This window comes from Calypte anna, chromosome 12 (assembly GCF_003957555.1).
Source record: "Calypte anna isolate BGI_N300 chromosome 12, bCalAnn1_v1.p, whole genome shotgun sequence".
NCBI lineage: Eukaryota > Metazoa > Chordata > Aves > Apodiformes > Trochilidae > Calypte > Calypte anna.
The window spans coordinates 11370641-11386817 of record NC_044258.1 but is presented as its reverse complement, the minus strand read 5'-3'; the positions used below and the strand labels follow the sequence as shown (position 1 = coordinate 11386817).

Genomic DNA, 16177 nt, shown 5'->3' with positions numbered 1-16177 from the left:
CTGAAGGAATCTGCCATCGAAGTCTCAATCTCAGTTCATATCTAGTTACAATAATTGAAATATGAATTAACCAAATGTGATAGACAAAACCTTTTTTAGCTATTTTCCTTACCTGTCTTTTGCAACCATCCCAAGGAAGTCTCTACACCCCAAGAGCAGCATGTTGAAAACCAGTGATTATTCTGTTTTCTTTCATGGTGGGAGAATTAAATAGAACAGATGGTTTAATTGTATCTCTTTGTAAAATGCTTTCTTCTTAAAAGATTAAAACAGTTTCATGGTCCCAATGACCCCTGAGTTTCAAGCTCTATTTGCAAAGGGTTGATGATTTTGAAATTTCTGAGACCCCAGACAAAAAAGCTCCTGCTCATTGCTGGGTTGTGTTGTCTGCAGCTCACTGTGCTCAATGCAGGACGTCGCTACCTGAAGGCAGAAGATCTGTCTGGAAAGGTTTTTGTTACTTCTGGTCTTGGAGGGATGAGTGGGGCTCAAGCAAAGGCTGCAGTCATTGCTGGGTGTGTGGGGATCATTGCAGAGGTGAGTGCAAGGTTTCTTTCATTCTTTCTTCCCTCCTTCATGTGCTGAATCAGAATCCTCATTCTCCTCGCCTGACATGTTCCACAAGTAACTCTGAGGAGCTAAACTCAAAAAAGTTACTCTTTTCTAAGATCTGTCAGTCCTTTTCATTGCTGTACGTTTTTCGCTGCTGTTCCACTATTTGTTCACTCTCTGGGTTAGACTGGAAGGATATGGAATGTAACTTCCTGTGATTGATTCACAAATAATGCAGAATGATGCTGACAGATATTCTTAAGCATCCTGTGTAATGCAGAACACCTACATCATAACTTTGATAAGCATTTATGCCTGTAAATTTTAAGTGAAATGTAATGTAAATGATAAAAGTAACATTAGAAACTCCTAACACCTGCATTTTTCAGCTAATATGCTTATCATAGGGCTCTGTTCTAATAAATCAGATGGAAGGATGGACTGCAGAAACACTGCAACAGTTCTTAGCAGAAAATGTTGCTCTGCAGTTCTGTGAAAATGATAGTGAATATCTTTAATGATATTGACTATTGAGAAACAATAAACATTTCCATCCATTTCTTTCCTCATGACTACCTTTGAATTTAGGACACTAGGGAAACATTCCTGGTGGATCAGATACAGAACTGACAAAAGTGCATTGAGCTCTTTTGTTGCAAGTGATGATCTCTTGTTACTGCTGCAGAATAAGACAGATTTTTAAGAAATGGGATCTTAGCCCTCTCAGCCAAAGTAATTTATAGAGACAATTACCAGGCAGATCTCTGCTGTGGGTATCTCACTTGCTGCAATGAGAAAGGTGACAATGCAATCTGACTAATGGGAATTATAATTAAACTTCAAAATGTAAGGGGTCAGGCTGCCACATGGCTAGTGCTGGTTAGCTCAGGTCTTATTCACGGCAGGCTCGGGTTGCATCTGTTTTACAATGATGGTGCAAAAGTTTTTCTTAGCACAAGACTTCCATGTATTTGATACTTCATCTGACACTTCCTGCAGATGAAATAAATGTATTCAATTTATTATTGAATAAATTGTTGAATTCATTATCTTTATTCAGACTTCTACTCTGTCATTGTGGTCTGTCAAATGCTAGAATACAAAAGAAAGATTTCAGTGAATGCCATTCACAGCAGTCCTTTGTCCTTTTCATCTCTATGGCTGCAAATGATTTTGTTCAGGAGACTAAATATTGGCTGGTTTTTATCTCCTGTGAGATGGTCTTTGTTGGAAATGAGTCTCAAGAGCACACATGGAGAGCTTTATATAGGTACATATTATTTATTTGAGGAACTATTTATGCAAATTACATCAATGAATTGTGCAAGAGATGTCATTTTATCAGCCAAGGCTTCCGAAGCTCAGACAGAAGGGATTAATGGTGCAGGTTGTTCACCTCTTCTGTTTGACATGAAGCAGATTGTAATTTTATGAAATAATTGTGTGGAGGGACAGGGAGAGCTCTCTGGGGTTAGCCTAGAAGTGACATCAGCTCATCATCTTTGTGAAATTTGTTAAATTACTGAGATGCTGATTAAGAAATGAGCATATCTTTGAAGTGTACCTCAAAGGAAGTCAGATTTCCTCAATGTGCTGGCAAGTCGGGAAAAGGCGAAAACTGTCAGAGAGGGCTGAAGTAAAATATGTAGGAGGTGGTAGCAGATTTAATTAGATGCAATCTGTGCTATGCTGAGTTTTAAATGAACCCAATTCCTGTAATTCATACAGACCGTTTAATATCTTTCCTCCTGTGCTGATTTAAATTACTCCCAAAGAAGCTGTTTGCCATGGCACCTGACTTTATTAAATAATTTCATTGGTATTGACACAGAAATTGTCATCATCTGAGGTTTTGGAAGGATAGTTTTTATTGCTGATGTGGGAAATGATGGAAGGTTTCCTTCCTAATTATTCTTACCATGAGAAAAGGTTTCCTGGTATTCAAGCGACTCCAGAATACAGAATTTATTTAATTTACATATAAATACCTTGTTAATGAGAAATAAGAGAATGAAAATCATGGGGTTGATTATAGATAAGTAAAAAGGCTTTAATGAAATCCTAGGGGATACTCAGGTTGTGAGTTCTTACGGCCACACACTACCTGGCTGTTTAAATCCACTGATACCACAGAAAATTGTCTTCTGACAGAAAATTAATGAATTTTGCTACTTTGCTACTTTTGCCACTGATAGCTCATTGTAAAAGTATTAATGATGCAGAAGTCTGTACACTGATCCATTAATATGGAATCTGTGCTAAAGCTTCCACAGTTTGTCTGTTCTTTTTTATTTTTTATCCACATCTCTTATGCATATACACACTGACTCACAGCCAAGCCCAGAAGAGAGATATGGGGCTGAGCTTCTTTGGAGCTTCAAAGTTCAAACAAGAGGAAATTAAAGATGCAGTTTTGTTTTTATCCATTCCATTTTTTCAGAGGGATTAACCAGCTGGGACAAGAAAATTCTTTCCTCTTCTCTTTTCCATATTTGGTTGAGAATTGTAACCAGTATTTGAGAACACAAGTGATGGTCAGCTTTATTCCACAAGCCATTGCTTTGTCTGGGCTAGTCTGGCAGAAATGTCTATTTCTGAGCTGATGGAAGAAAATATTTCTTTAATTAAATAGAAATTTTGTTTTCACAGAGAATAGTCAGGTTTGAAAAATATATTTGAAACATTTTGGGGGGGTTATTTTTTCAATGTACTCATCAAAAGACACAAGACATTGAAATTATTGGGAAAATATTACCTCTTGTACAATTTTAAAGGTAATTTTTAGTTTGTAAAATATTTTGGGAAATGATGTGTGAAAAGTCTGGGTTTCTTGTTTTGAGTCTGGAGTAAAAGAGATCAGAGGGTGTAAAAAAAAAAAAAAAAAAAATCAGTGGGGAAAGTAAGTATTTAAACAATCACTCTGACTGCCGAGGCAGGACTATTCCCTTTACTTCCTTACCACTTTTTTCTTGCAGGCTAGTAGAAAAATTAAAGCTAGAAGTGACAGGCTAGGGGAAATAGGAGTTTTAAGATCCTTGCTGTTTCTTTTAGGTTGATGAAGCAGCACTTTTGAAACGTCACAATCAGGGGTGGCTGATGGAAATCTCGAACAACCTGGACCATTGCATTGCTCGTCTGAGGTATGAATTGCAGCATAATTCTGTGAGTTTCTCTCTGCTTCTGAACCCTCACTTCACATCCTTCTGCATTGTACCTTTTCAGAGTGCATACAGAAGGGATTGAGGGACACTTCTTATTCTGGGTCTGCTTTTGGATGGGAATCCATCCTTCTGAACAGCAGTAGTCATTATTAGTGACTGCCAAGGCTTACTGCAAGCCACTAGTAATGCTTCATATCATTTATTTATGTTAAATGTGTCTTCATTCAGTTTCATGAATATTCACAGAGCAATTACAAATAGTTACATCTCAGGCATCACTCAAGATCTCTGGAATCAGTGATGAACAATTACATAAAGGTGGAAAGATTTGTTGCCTAGATGGGTGTTGGAAGCCACATATAGACTTTTTTTCTGGATTTTACTCTGTGTGATTTGCACATTGCAAAATATAATTACCTGAGGTACTTTTTTTTCAACCAACCTTTTTGTTCCATTCTAGAGAGGCAAGAAAGAATAAAATTGCCCTAAGTTTGGGTTACCATGGGAATGTGGTAGATTTATGGTGAGTAGTGTGTATGGATAATTGATATATTAATGCCCTTGCTTGCTAGTCAGCCTGGAATTATTCCCCAAACTTGAAAGAGAAGAGGAATTAAACCTAGTGCTGAGTTCATCACTCTAGATGCTTGTGAAAAACTGTATTGTCAAAAGAGGGGTCTTTATACCCTATGCATCTTCTCCTTCTCTTTTGAAACAATGAATTTCTCAGGAGAAGAAATCTCTAAGATTCTTCCTGGGATGAAGAAATTATTTATCCTTATCCTTCTGACCTTTCACTAACTGGAGAGCAAGAAAATGTCTTTGACTTCAGTCAAGTATGGAAGTATTGAGGTATTGACTGAACCGAAATAATCAGATGATGTATAGAAATTCTGGCACTCTTGAGGCTTTATCCAATGGTAAACCTTGCTGTCACTCCGTAATACCAGGGGCTGAGACTGACCAGTATGACTGGTTTGTCACTGTGGTATCTGAATCATCTGTCACCATTCCTGCAAGGGTAAATGTGAGGTATAAAAATTGAATCTAAATCCTTTTCACCATCATTGCCCATCTCCTGGTTGCTAAAACAAACACTTAGCCTGCCAAAGACATTATGCTACTGTGTAAAACCTCTTGGGATGGAAGAAGTTCACTTGAAAGAGGGTCTAGAGTGGGAAATGAGAGCTTCTGTTTGAAAACTCCACTCACTGTCTTCCACAGGGAAAGGCTGGTACAGGAGTTGGACACAACAGGAGAGCTCCTGGTTGATCTGGGCTCTGACCAAACTTCGTGCCATAACCCATTCAGGGGGGGATACTACCCTGTACAGCTTGGATTTGAGGAAGCAAAGAAGCTTCTATCCACCAATCCAGGGAAGTTCCGGACGCTGGTACAAGAGAGGTGAAAGTCTTGGTGTACCTGTTTTTAACCTTTACATCTAGTTGCTCTGCAGGTGATCAGATCCTTGTCTTTCTTGCAAGAAGTTTCTGTTTGTTGATATTTCAGTGGAAATCTGAAGTAGAGCTACAGAACTAATAACTCCTGACTGATACAGCTGTTACTCCAAGTCTGGCAGACATCACTTACCCAATGTTTTAGGAGTAGTTTCTAGTGTTACAAGACCAGAGAGATGAAGAGTAGTGATTTATTTCACTTCTATAAATTCCTAAACTGCATTAGGTTTTAGAAATCTGAGAAAAGTTCAATTCCACATAGTCTACTAGTTGTTTTAGGATCAGTGAATATAGCATAAAATAACCAATGGGTGAGCTAGAAAGTCCACTCAGGCTTCCAGCTGTGCTTTCAGCTGTGGCCAGCAACATTTTCTTGGGAAAGATATAAAAGGTGGACAGTCTTAGCCCATCACTCCTCCCAGATTGCTGCAGCTGTAATTTCTGTTTGATATCTTGATTTTGGGGAGCTACTCCTGATTTACAGGTTTGCAAATCAAATTGAAATGTTATCAGTGTAGCAATTCAGAATAAAGAATGGTGAAATGAGGTCAGCAAGCTCCACTGTTGCTCTCAGTTGGCTTTATGGCTTCTGCTCTGGTTTTTTTTCACCTTGAATAGTTCTCCTGGAGACCTTTTTCCAGTGGACTGTAGAATATGGGCATATAATCTATGTGAGTTTGGATGAAGGACCTACAAGGACCTTTCCTGTTTCTTCATTATCATACTACTCTGAGACAAAAATGTCAGAATGATAAATTTCTGGGAGGGACTAATTTCTAACAACCTAATTATGACCTTAAAAAATCCAGTTTCATTTTTTAGGCATTGATTTACCTCTCTAGAGTTCTAAGAGGCTCAGAACTGGCTACATTTCTTTGAAAGACACAACTCCCTCTGCTTATTAATGATATTCTCTTAAAGACTGTAAATCACTTCAGAATTTGGGGATAAAAGGTGCTACAGAAACTGAAAGCATCACAGTTGATATACTATGGATTTATGTCTGAATTTCTCTCTATCTTTCAGTTTCATCTGCCTCCCCCTACTCTCATGTCTAGTGAGTTCATGATATTATTCTTTTAAATATTTTATTGATATCAGGAATGATTTTTTTTTCTTTATTTCAGTCTAAGGAGACATGTGGCTGCTATTAACAGACTAGCTGATAAGGGGATGTTTTTTTGGGATTATGGAAATGCTTTTCTTTTGGAAGCTCAAAGGGCTGGTGAGTAGACCCTGGAGTTGTTCAGTGGTAACAATGGCAATCTTGTATGTGTCTTCACAGCTATATCTTTTGATAAGATATGGCTGGCCACTGTGCTGTGCTTACTCTTTAGTCTCTCTCTCCTTCTCTGAGACTCCTGACCTTCCCTGTGATTGAAGTAGAGCCTTCTGGGAACCCATGTGCAATCTGCTTTACATTTTTCTTCATCAAGCCACTGACTATTAAAATTATTCCATAGGTGCTGATGTTGAGAAAAGAGGAGCCAATAAGACAGAATTTCGATATCCTTCCTATGTTCAGCACATCATGGGGTATGTTGGGAAACTTTTAATAAAGCATTCGAGTGCCTTGTGACTCCCTTTGTACAGGGGGAGAGTACAACAGAAATTTAACTTAGTGCACATCTTGCACTGTACTGTAAATGATTAAGCCAACAGTAGCAGTAGGAAAATTGAACTCCCAGGTGTTGTTCCAGAATTAGTCTTATTTATTTCCATTCTGTAGTAATGCCCAGAGTGGTTTAGGAAGATGTCCTGTTAGCTCTAAGTGTCAAGCTCATGTTTCCTACTGGCTTTCTTAGGAAAATGCAGGGGGTAACTCTGTACAGCAGAAAAGAGCAGCCAAGTCTGGAGGGACATGGATGTGAATAACATAAGTAAACTCTGACAGCACAGGTTTTGCTTATATTTTTTCCCGAAAGGCAATGCCTTGATAATTTGGTGTAAAGCTTTATTCTGTATAGAATTAGAAGATCCTATGAAAGCAGACACCAAACGAGTGACCAGTAAGCAAAACCACTGCCAAATCAAAACTCTTCACTCCCTTACATGAATAGCTGCATTTTCTCTTTTGTTGCATCACTTTTTCTTAAGCAGCTCTGCTCAAAAGAATAGCCAAGTCACTGCCTCAAACTTTACCTCTTACCTAAGCTGTGCATTCTGCTTGTAGAAAAAACTGAGCTCAGGACATCTGTTGAAGGAGAGGATTTTATAACACTTTTTGCCTTTGACTCATGCTTAACTTGCCTATATAATGTGAATAAGAGCTTTAACATGGAGCAAGGCACCAAGCAGATTACATTCTGGAATTCATTTAAGTGTGTCTTACTATTATGTGTAAAAAATGTGGATAGCAAATGAGTCTGGGTGCAAGCACTTGTTCAGGACTTACACTTTTCTTGTAGTGCAGATGCAATTGGAGTTATCCTGGGCTAAGGATAAAGAGAGCAGGCAGCAGGGAGAGTATATTTGATGAAACCAAAGAAAAATTGCCATTTATCTGATGATGCACTTGTTTGATTGAAGTGTCCAACATTCCTACCAAAATTCCAGCCTGACCATATTTTTATACACCAGCCCATGGCTGCATGAAACATCACTGTTTAATTTCTTAATTAATGGTCCTCAATGCTTCTGTTTAGATTAGTTCATTTAAAATGTTTCAAATTCTTCCGTCTCCAGCTAATGAAAGAAAAGCACTGCTAGCAGCCAGGATAAATAAGGGAAGAATTTCAACTATCTCTTAATGAAACATGTTCTCTTCCCAGGGACATTTTTTCCCTGGGATTTGGGCCATTCCGCTGGGTTTGTACCTCAGGTGACCCACAGGACCTTGCTGCCACTGACTCAATTGCCATGTCTGTGCTGGGAGACACAATACGTCAGGGAGGTAAGGTACCATCCCATGCCCCCATCACTGGGAGAGCTTTTAGAGGGGAGAAAATGAAACTGAGTTGTGAAACGTGTTAGTTTTTAGCTGTAACTATAAAAAGCAATCCCTTGTCTGTTCCACATGGGCAGGAGACCTTGGTATTCTCCAGACTCCTGTTAAGGAGTGTAACCAGTATGTGAAATGTGAAAACACGATGTGGAGAGGTTATTCATCCCAACTGATGGATGGGACATTGGAAGCCAAGGAGGTTTTTAAGAGGCTAACAAGCAGATTAGAGGCAGGAAATCCAGGCTTTATGGGTGTGGTGCTCCATCCAGTGTCATTTATTTGTGATTACAATTTGAGGGCTGACTTTTTTGTCAGAAGTTGACAGCTGTTTCTATGCACTTGTGGAACCAATCTGAAATACCTGCATGTCTTTGTATGCTACTCTAGTATATAGGAATTATACTTTCACTCTTCCATATCCCCAAGCATGGGCTATTAGTTCTTCCCCTCTGTTTATGAATGGGAACTGAGACAAAACAAAAATGGATCATTATCTCCAAGGCTGCAGTGAAAGGCCCTAGTACTTTCCAATTCTTAGTCTACTTTTACAGTAACTAAAGGGTAGACTCAAAGAGTTGAGTATTATCCTCTAGCACTGAAGTCCTCTGCTCTTCTGTTTTCAGAGAGTGGAGCTTTGTGCTTCTCAGAATCAAGGAAGGGATCAGAAGGAAATGGATCACAAATTCAAAGCATATTACATGGGGAGGAGAGCATGGTCTTTTAATCTGGTAATATTGAAGTATTTGTTGCTTCTTTTATGAAAGACATCATTGAATAGAAGTGTGGTATTTTTGAAAGCTGTCCTATTTGTTCTGGAAAAGTTAACATTGTGAGGATCTAAGTGGTATTTCTGAAAAGAACATACCACAGTCAGGTATGTCTCATTTGAAACAAAACTCCTGTTGTATTCCTATAGTGTAAGGCTGATGTCCAGCCTCCTCTTCCTCACAAGAGATGAATTACTGGAACAGTAGATCTTATCCTGCAAGGTCCTTAGTTCTGTCCTCCTAAAGTTTCCTTAGGAGTCATCTTCACTGGAGCATAGCACTGATGCATTTAATGCAATGACCTTGAAACTCATACCCTGTTCAATGGTTACTGAAACTTCAATGGTTTTAAATCTGATCCCTTGGCTAAATTGAAAGGAGAGTGAAATCCAGTTCTGCAGTGCTTAGTTGGTCTTCAAAAATTTGCAGTATTTTTTCTACCGTGTACTGCAGTCTCCAGTAATCTTGCCTCAAGATTGAAAAAAGAATCAGTGACTGTGTGTACTATAGTATGTGGGTGTTTATATAGACAGTAATGTAAAGCTGGGGAGAGAAGTCTCTTCCACAGATATTGAACTTTTGCATGTGTGTTCTTAATTCAAATGAAAAATTACATTTAAAAATTTTTAACAGCTGAAAACAAGATTAAGGGTAAGGCTATTATTGGATTTGCTGTTGAAACTGGCAAGATAGTGGGAATAGGATTCCAAAGAGCAAAGAAAACAGAATCTAAAAATTTGCAGCTGTTCCTGCATTAAAGTTCTTTGAGTATTCCACTTGCTGTCCACTTCTTATGGGACCTGGGCATGGACCAAATTCCAGGATTCCCTGATTATCCTCACACAGATACACATGTAAAATCTGAACCTGTCTTTGAGTTTTACAAAATAATCTGCTATGAAGGCTGAGTGAAAACTCCACAGAGCTGAAGTCTGTTGCATTCCAAGTGTAAACTTTTGACCTGGCCTCGAGTCCAGTGTTAAACATTCTTCTCTGGAATTAATCTCTGGAGATAAATTTTTGTGCTTAAACCTCAAAAACTCTGAAAAACTCCTATGTAGTTTTATTATCTCTTTCCACTCCTAAGGTGCCTCAGCTTTTAAGTCATCCTTTGCAGGAGAGGTGCAGCAATGCTGATAGAAGTGTAACTTGGATTTTAAACCTCTGTGGTAGTTTAAGACTGTGCTGAAGCATAACAACTGCACAAATCTCCCACGAGCAAAGGAAACCAGTCTGTGTTGGTGAAGACCATTCCTCTGAGTACACAATGCTTGCTAGTATCTTTTAAACCCTAAATAAGTACAAGAGCCTATGAAATATCAAAAGCAACACAGTAGCTTGCCTGACTTCAAAATATTTCTGTTGGGGCAAGGAGGTAGAGGCATCAGTTTAGCAAATGGAGCTACTCTATAAAGTTCAGGTCTCTCTAGAAAGAACTGTCAGATTTTTTTAATTGCAGGAAGCAAGACTAAATAAAAGGGAAGATTCCCCAGGAATAACTGGTGACATCAAGCTATGGACACATCACAGTTTAAGACAGGGAAGATAAGTATTTATTGGAGCTGGCTGGGAGGGACTGAAGTGCTGTACTGAGATATGCCCTTGTAGCCAGTATTCTCATCTGGTGTCTCTTCTGGGTCTGTGCTGTAGATTTAACAGACAGTAAGATCTCTTTTGTAAGTCTCTGCACTGGGAAGTATAAAATATGGTAAGTACTCTCTGAGCAAGTTTTTTAAAGTAATGGAAAGGAACTCATTCTCTATTCAGTTTTTGAGAGTAACTCCTGTAAACTCCCCTTATCTATAATAACCTAAGTAAATACTACCCATCACCTTCTGGAAGATGCTTCCTTAAAGCTTATGCTTAAGGCAGCACAAAGCTACACTAGGACAGCATTAGCAGATGTTTCATCTTTCACTCCCCGAGAAGCTAAGAGCTGACATGTTAATCCTCATCGCAGAGTTGAGAAGCTATCACTTGGAGCCAACCCCTAATGCACTGACAAGTCTTTTCAGAATCATTTAAGCTCTGTGTGGTAGGTCTGCCTCTGCAGGAATGAGCGTATTTTACATTTCCCTTTATCATCAATTAAATATGAGTATCTTGCCTTTCCCTCTTTATTTTTTTTTTTTTTTTTAGCTTTTCATGCATATCTGTTGACATAGTACCTAGTGGAAAGACTGGCATCTAAAGACTCAGTTACCAGAGACAATTTCAAATTAACAGCATGCAGTTTCTCCAGTCAGACTGACTTTCAAACAGAAGTTGTATGTACCTTATAATTTGCCTTGAAAATGAGTGAGATCTGGAAAATTATGGGGGCCATGCTGCCTTGGCATCTGCAGTAATGATTCTAACTTGAAGCTCCATTGCATGAGCAAGTAACTGGTGCTGGCAAATGCCAGCTGCACCCTGGTAGCAGACCATGTCTCTCAGGACAAGGTAATGTGCTGTTGCTGAGAAAAAGCTTACAGGCAATAATTCTTCAGCCACTGTTAACCTCATCTGAGCTCAAACTCAGGCTGTGTGGAAAGCCATAACCATAAAAAACCCCAAATTTAAGACAATAAGACAATGCTTCTGTCCCATTCCGTACCCCCTCTCCCTTTTTTTACTCACTTGTCACAGATGGTGCCATGACTTTGGGGGCAAGTGATTGTACTGAGGTCACCACGTGTCTGCCTGAATATCTTTATTGTTACTCCTCTTTAGTTTGGCTGATTGAGATGGAACAGCACAGGTATAAATGAGGAGAAGCTGGAGAATATAAAGCCATTATATATAATTTTCTTCTTTGGTAACAACATAAAGATATGAGGTGGATTTGCACATAAAGTAGCTATGCCATAAGTTATTCTATGGTTTGTACTCCATAGTAATGCATGACAACATATCTCAGTTTGTGGGATAAGAGACCTCAGATTTATCTTGGGATATAAACATTCACACTTGACATTCAGTACAGAGAAACTGCTGTGCTAAGAATCTATATCCCAGCACTGGTGTGACTTATCCTCAAGTATGTACTGCCAGCTGCTTCTGAGAATTTCTGCTGGTTGACTCAAAGTACTCATTTCCTAACTGATGGAAGATTGGACTGTAGCACCCAATGTCATGGAGTTTGTTAAAGCTAATAATTTAGCAAAGGCTCTGAAAGGGACTGAGCATTTTAGTAGGCAGCAAGCCCGGTGACCAAAAATGAGCAGTATGTGTAACCCATATTTCAAGGTTTAATTTAGCTTCTAAAAATTTGCATGGTGGTTTCTGTTCCAGCTGTGTCCTGGGTGACATCTTGTACCTCCCTCTAAATACATGGTACTGGTCAGTGCATCAGCTGCCCAGAGGATTCTATACAGTGTTTCTTATATGCGTGCTTGCATCTGAGAGTAAAATTTGACTTTCTAGTACTGTGAGATGAATTAAATTTAGAACATGATGCATTCATTTCCAGAACCTCTTTTCTTTCTTGCTTTCTCTTGCAAGTGAGCACATCTGTGAAGCAGCAGTACCACGACAACATCCGCTGGATTCGAGAAGCTGGCAGGCACAGCTTGGTAAGTGCACAACCTCCTTCAGCCTGTGCCACCACTCCTGGGCCAGAATGTAGTTTCTGGATGTTGTAGTGAAAAGAAGGAATAGGTGTGTAACTCCCAGGGCTGATAACTTAAACCTCTCAGAGTTCTAGGGTGAACTGAAGAAGTTCTTTCCTTTCATACCTTCATCTGCAAATGTTCAAATAATTCATCCAGGCTTACATCTAGAATAAAACATGTCCATGATTCACCCTCCACCCCATTGATAGCTGAGCACCTTTCTTTCCAAGTGCTATTCAAAGTGTCCTCCCTGGCGTTGCTTTGGACCAACCTATTCAGGTCTGCAGTTCCCAGTACTCTTTTTGGAACAGGTGATGAGGCCAAAGAACTGCCATCCTTTTGAACTGTGGGAAGCAGGATGGCACTGATCCATCCTTTGGTTTTCTTTTAGGGCAGGCTTGCTCTCATTGTGAAGTTAACTGGTAACACTAGAACTTACACGTGCTCTTCTCATCTGGAAGCCAGGGGTGAAAGCTGGAGAGGAGAATAGTTGTGCAGGACAGATGTTCTTTGCCATATTTTTTCTCCAGATTTCTCCTTCCTTTCCAGCCTACTGTCACCAGTTCCAAACCTCTGCTTCTTAGCTGTTGGTAAGGGATTTATTGACAGGGGGATTATAGACTAGCAATCAGGTAGACTTAAAAAGTGGAATTTATTGGACAGTAGCAGATGAATACAGAAAAACATCTCAGTGATTGTGTGAGTGGAGATAAAACTCACTTCAAAGAGAGATTTTAATTTCTTTTTTTCTGAAAGCTGTATGTTCATGAAGAAATAATCTGCACTTTCTCCTACAGAAGGGAAAGGGTCACTCCTGTGACTCCATTTATCTGGGGCCTGAAGATAAGCCAGTTGCACAGCAAACCTTATCACTCTGTCATTTTTATTTTCCAGGTTGTTGGCTCCCAAGCTAGAATCTTATATTCTGATCAGAGGGGTCGTGTGTCTATAGCTGTGGCTATTAATCGAGCAATTTCCAAAGGAAGGATTAAGGTTTGTCTTTTTTGTCTTAATATGGTCCAGTAATTGTGTTTAACATCTGACACTGGGGTGGCAGGTGGGGAAGAAGAAAGCTTCAACCAGTGAGAGCAGGAGAGCCTGCTGGTTACATGGTACGAGTTTTCTGTTAGCATGTAGTAAAGCTCAGCCCTCCTCTCTGCCTGCAATAGTACAAGAAGGACAGGTTTAGAAACTCTGAAATATGCTACTTTTTATTTCATGTTGGGAATCTGCCTTATTTTCTATTTGGGCACCTACAAGCACAACAAACCATGCTGCAATTTCCTGAAAACACAAGGCATGGGTAGTAACTCCTTAGCAATACCCCAGACTTCAGAAGTAACACCAAACTCTGTCTTTCCCCAGTGCTTTTTACCCTTTGTCCCTCATTTTCAGCCATATTATGGCCAGAGCAAGTTCTGCTGTCCATTTTCATTTGCATTGTAAATGTGTATGGAGAAACTCATTAGGCTTAACGTGGCTACTCTCATGCATAATGAGTAATATTTTACTTGTCTGGGTAAAATCTCACTGACCGTTTGTGGTGGTAGTAAAAGCACATACTATGGGCAAGATTGTATATGTATTCTCTAAGTTCTTTGAGTGTTTTAGGTAGATTTACAATGTGACATCCTGGAGGAACCAAAATCCTGAAAGCATCAGTAACTATACCTGTTACTTGCTGTGTGTACAGCAGCTCCTGACCAAGACATTGTCAGTCATTCATCTCCATCTTTTTTTTATAGCTGACTTACAATTGCCATTTTTAAAGAGGAAAACTCAAATAAAACCTAGAATGGATTCCATCTAGGAAAGGTCTATTTATTGCAACTCAGAAAATGCTTGTTAAAATATTTTAAATGCTGTTGATTCAAAATGAACGTCACTGCTAGCTCAAAAAAATAAACCTGACCAGACAGAGCACACCCTTGCAGCTATGACTGACAAGGTCGGACTCCCAGGCCCTTTGGATTTTGTTGCTTCCTTTTCTACAAATCTCCATTCCTCCTCTTGCAAGCTGGCTGCTGATGTCTATTTTCAATGATTTTCTAATTCACTGCCAACATAAAACAGAGCCAGCTAATTCCAGAGCACAGCATGCCAAGAGTGAGTTATTCTTGTGCAAACCTAGTGTGTTGCAGATGATAATGAAGACCTGCAAGCTGGTCTAGATTCTTACCATCAGTTAAATCCCAGGTCAGGACTGGACTTGTTCAAGCTTTATGAAATCACTGATTTCCATTGCTAAGTCATTTCTGCTCTTGAAGTCTTCCAAAAGAACGAAAAAGTCCTAAACTTCTTACTGATAATTTTCACTTCCCACATGAAGAAGAACCATTTTTGTATTTTTACATACTGAAATGTCTGAAATTTCAGCAAAGAAATGATCGGATGAAATAATCTTACTGATTCTCCTCTTCTCCTTGTCTTGCTTTGATGGATGCCATTGGCATAAAAACAAACTCTTGTTCTTAGTTATGAAAGGATGGTGGCTTTCATGAGCATTATGTGAACAACTGTTTTCTAATAAGTAGCAGACAGAGGGGGTTTGGGAGAGGGGACAAAGCTGAAGTTTGATGTAATGTATTGAATTCAGCAAATTATCACCCCTGCTAACATTGACAATCCATGAAGGATTCTATTTTCTTGTCCTTGGCTTTTACAGGCTCCAGTAGTCCTCAGCAGAGATCACCATGATGTGAGTGGGACTGACAGTCCTTACAGAGAAACGTCGAACATTTATGATGGATCAGCCTTTTGTGCAGGTCAGCAGAGCAAATGCAGCTTGTCTGTCTGGGCAAACAAGGAAATTGCTTTAAAAGAGAAATTTGACTCTTGTGCAACATTTAAAAAATGTTTTTGTTTAACCCTTTAATCCAAATTAATCAGATTTCCTGAGGAGCTTTATGGGATTTAATAGTACAACACACATGAATGTAGAGCTAGTTAAATAGGAGAGATCCAGAACAAAGCTGAAAATTCAATGAGGATGCACCAGATTTACCTGAATGTAAATGAAGAGCAGTCTGTATCAGGACCTGTATCTTCTGTTTGATTTTAATTTTGCACTTCACAGTTTCGAAGAGGTGATTTGAGCAGAATTACAGCTGTGTTTCCTTGTGATCCACAAAATCAAAGTCAGGTCTCTAACAGTGTTTTGCTTGAAGCAAAAAGATTCGCAGCTGCTTTCACTTCCTTGCCTTTGGACTCAAGAAAGCAGTCTGCCTTCTGGAAGGAGCTTTTCTGGTCTTAGGGGAACAAATTTTGATAGTGAAAAAACAGGAATGGAAGTCAGGAATACTGAATTAGACTCCAAGGCTTTTGCTGCTCACTTACAGTGTGACTGTGGACAAACCATGTAGGTTTGCTGTATAAAAGGAGCCTTTAACTCTGCTCATCTGGCCTGAGCTAGCTAGACTCTGCTTTTAAATTTGTGAAATGCTGCTTCAGAACAATAAACCAAAGAAAATCAGACTGGAGACCTGAAAAAAATGTGTGAAACACTAAGTGAAACACTAAGCAATTTTTAACCTAAATCTTCCTCAATTTTCCATCCATAAAGTGGAAATTATGATAATGGCTTTAGCCCAGCAGTGTTTCTGCATGTCATGAACTGACAGTCACAAAGTGGCTTGAGATTGGAGGATGCAAGCTCCTGTAGAAGGAGAAATTATGATAGAGGTAGCTGAGCATACTGAATTGC

General features: G+C 39.3%; 1 protein-coding gene across 1 annotated transcript in view; it reads left to right on the top strand.

The window, feature by feature from the left end:
- UROC1 (urocanate hydratase 1) overlaps nucleotides 1-16177 on the top strand; it is a 41580-nt gene that overhangs the window by 15471 nt on the left and 9932 nt on the right. Inside the window, exons 8-17 of the mRNA XM_008504573.2 lie at nucleotides 394-537; nucleotides 3604-3692; nucleotides 4174-4236; nucleotides 4938-5117; nucleotides 6298-6395; nucleotides 6634-6706; nucleotides 7942-8063; nucleotides 12365-12435; nucleotides 13369-13467; nucleotides 15140-15239. Of these exons, the coding sequence (XP_008502795.2) occupies nucleotides 394-537; nucleotides 3604-3692; nucleotides 4174-4236; nucleotides 4938-5117; nucleotides 6298-6395; nucleotides 6634-6706; nucleotides 7942-8063; nucleotides 12365-12435; nucleotides 13369-13467; nucleotides 15140-15239 (1039 nt within the window). The remainder of the gene's footprint in view (nucleotides 1-393; nucleotides 538-3603; nucleotides 3693-4173; nucleotides 4237-4937; nucleotides 5118-6297; nucleotides 6396-6633; nucleotides 6707-7941; nucleotides 8064-12364; nucleotides 12436-13368; nucleotides 13468-15139; nucleotides 15240-16177) is intronic.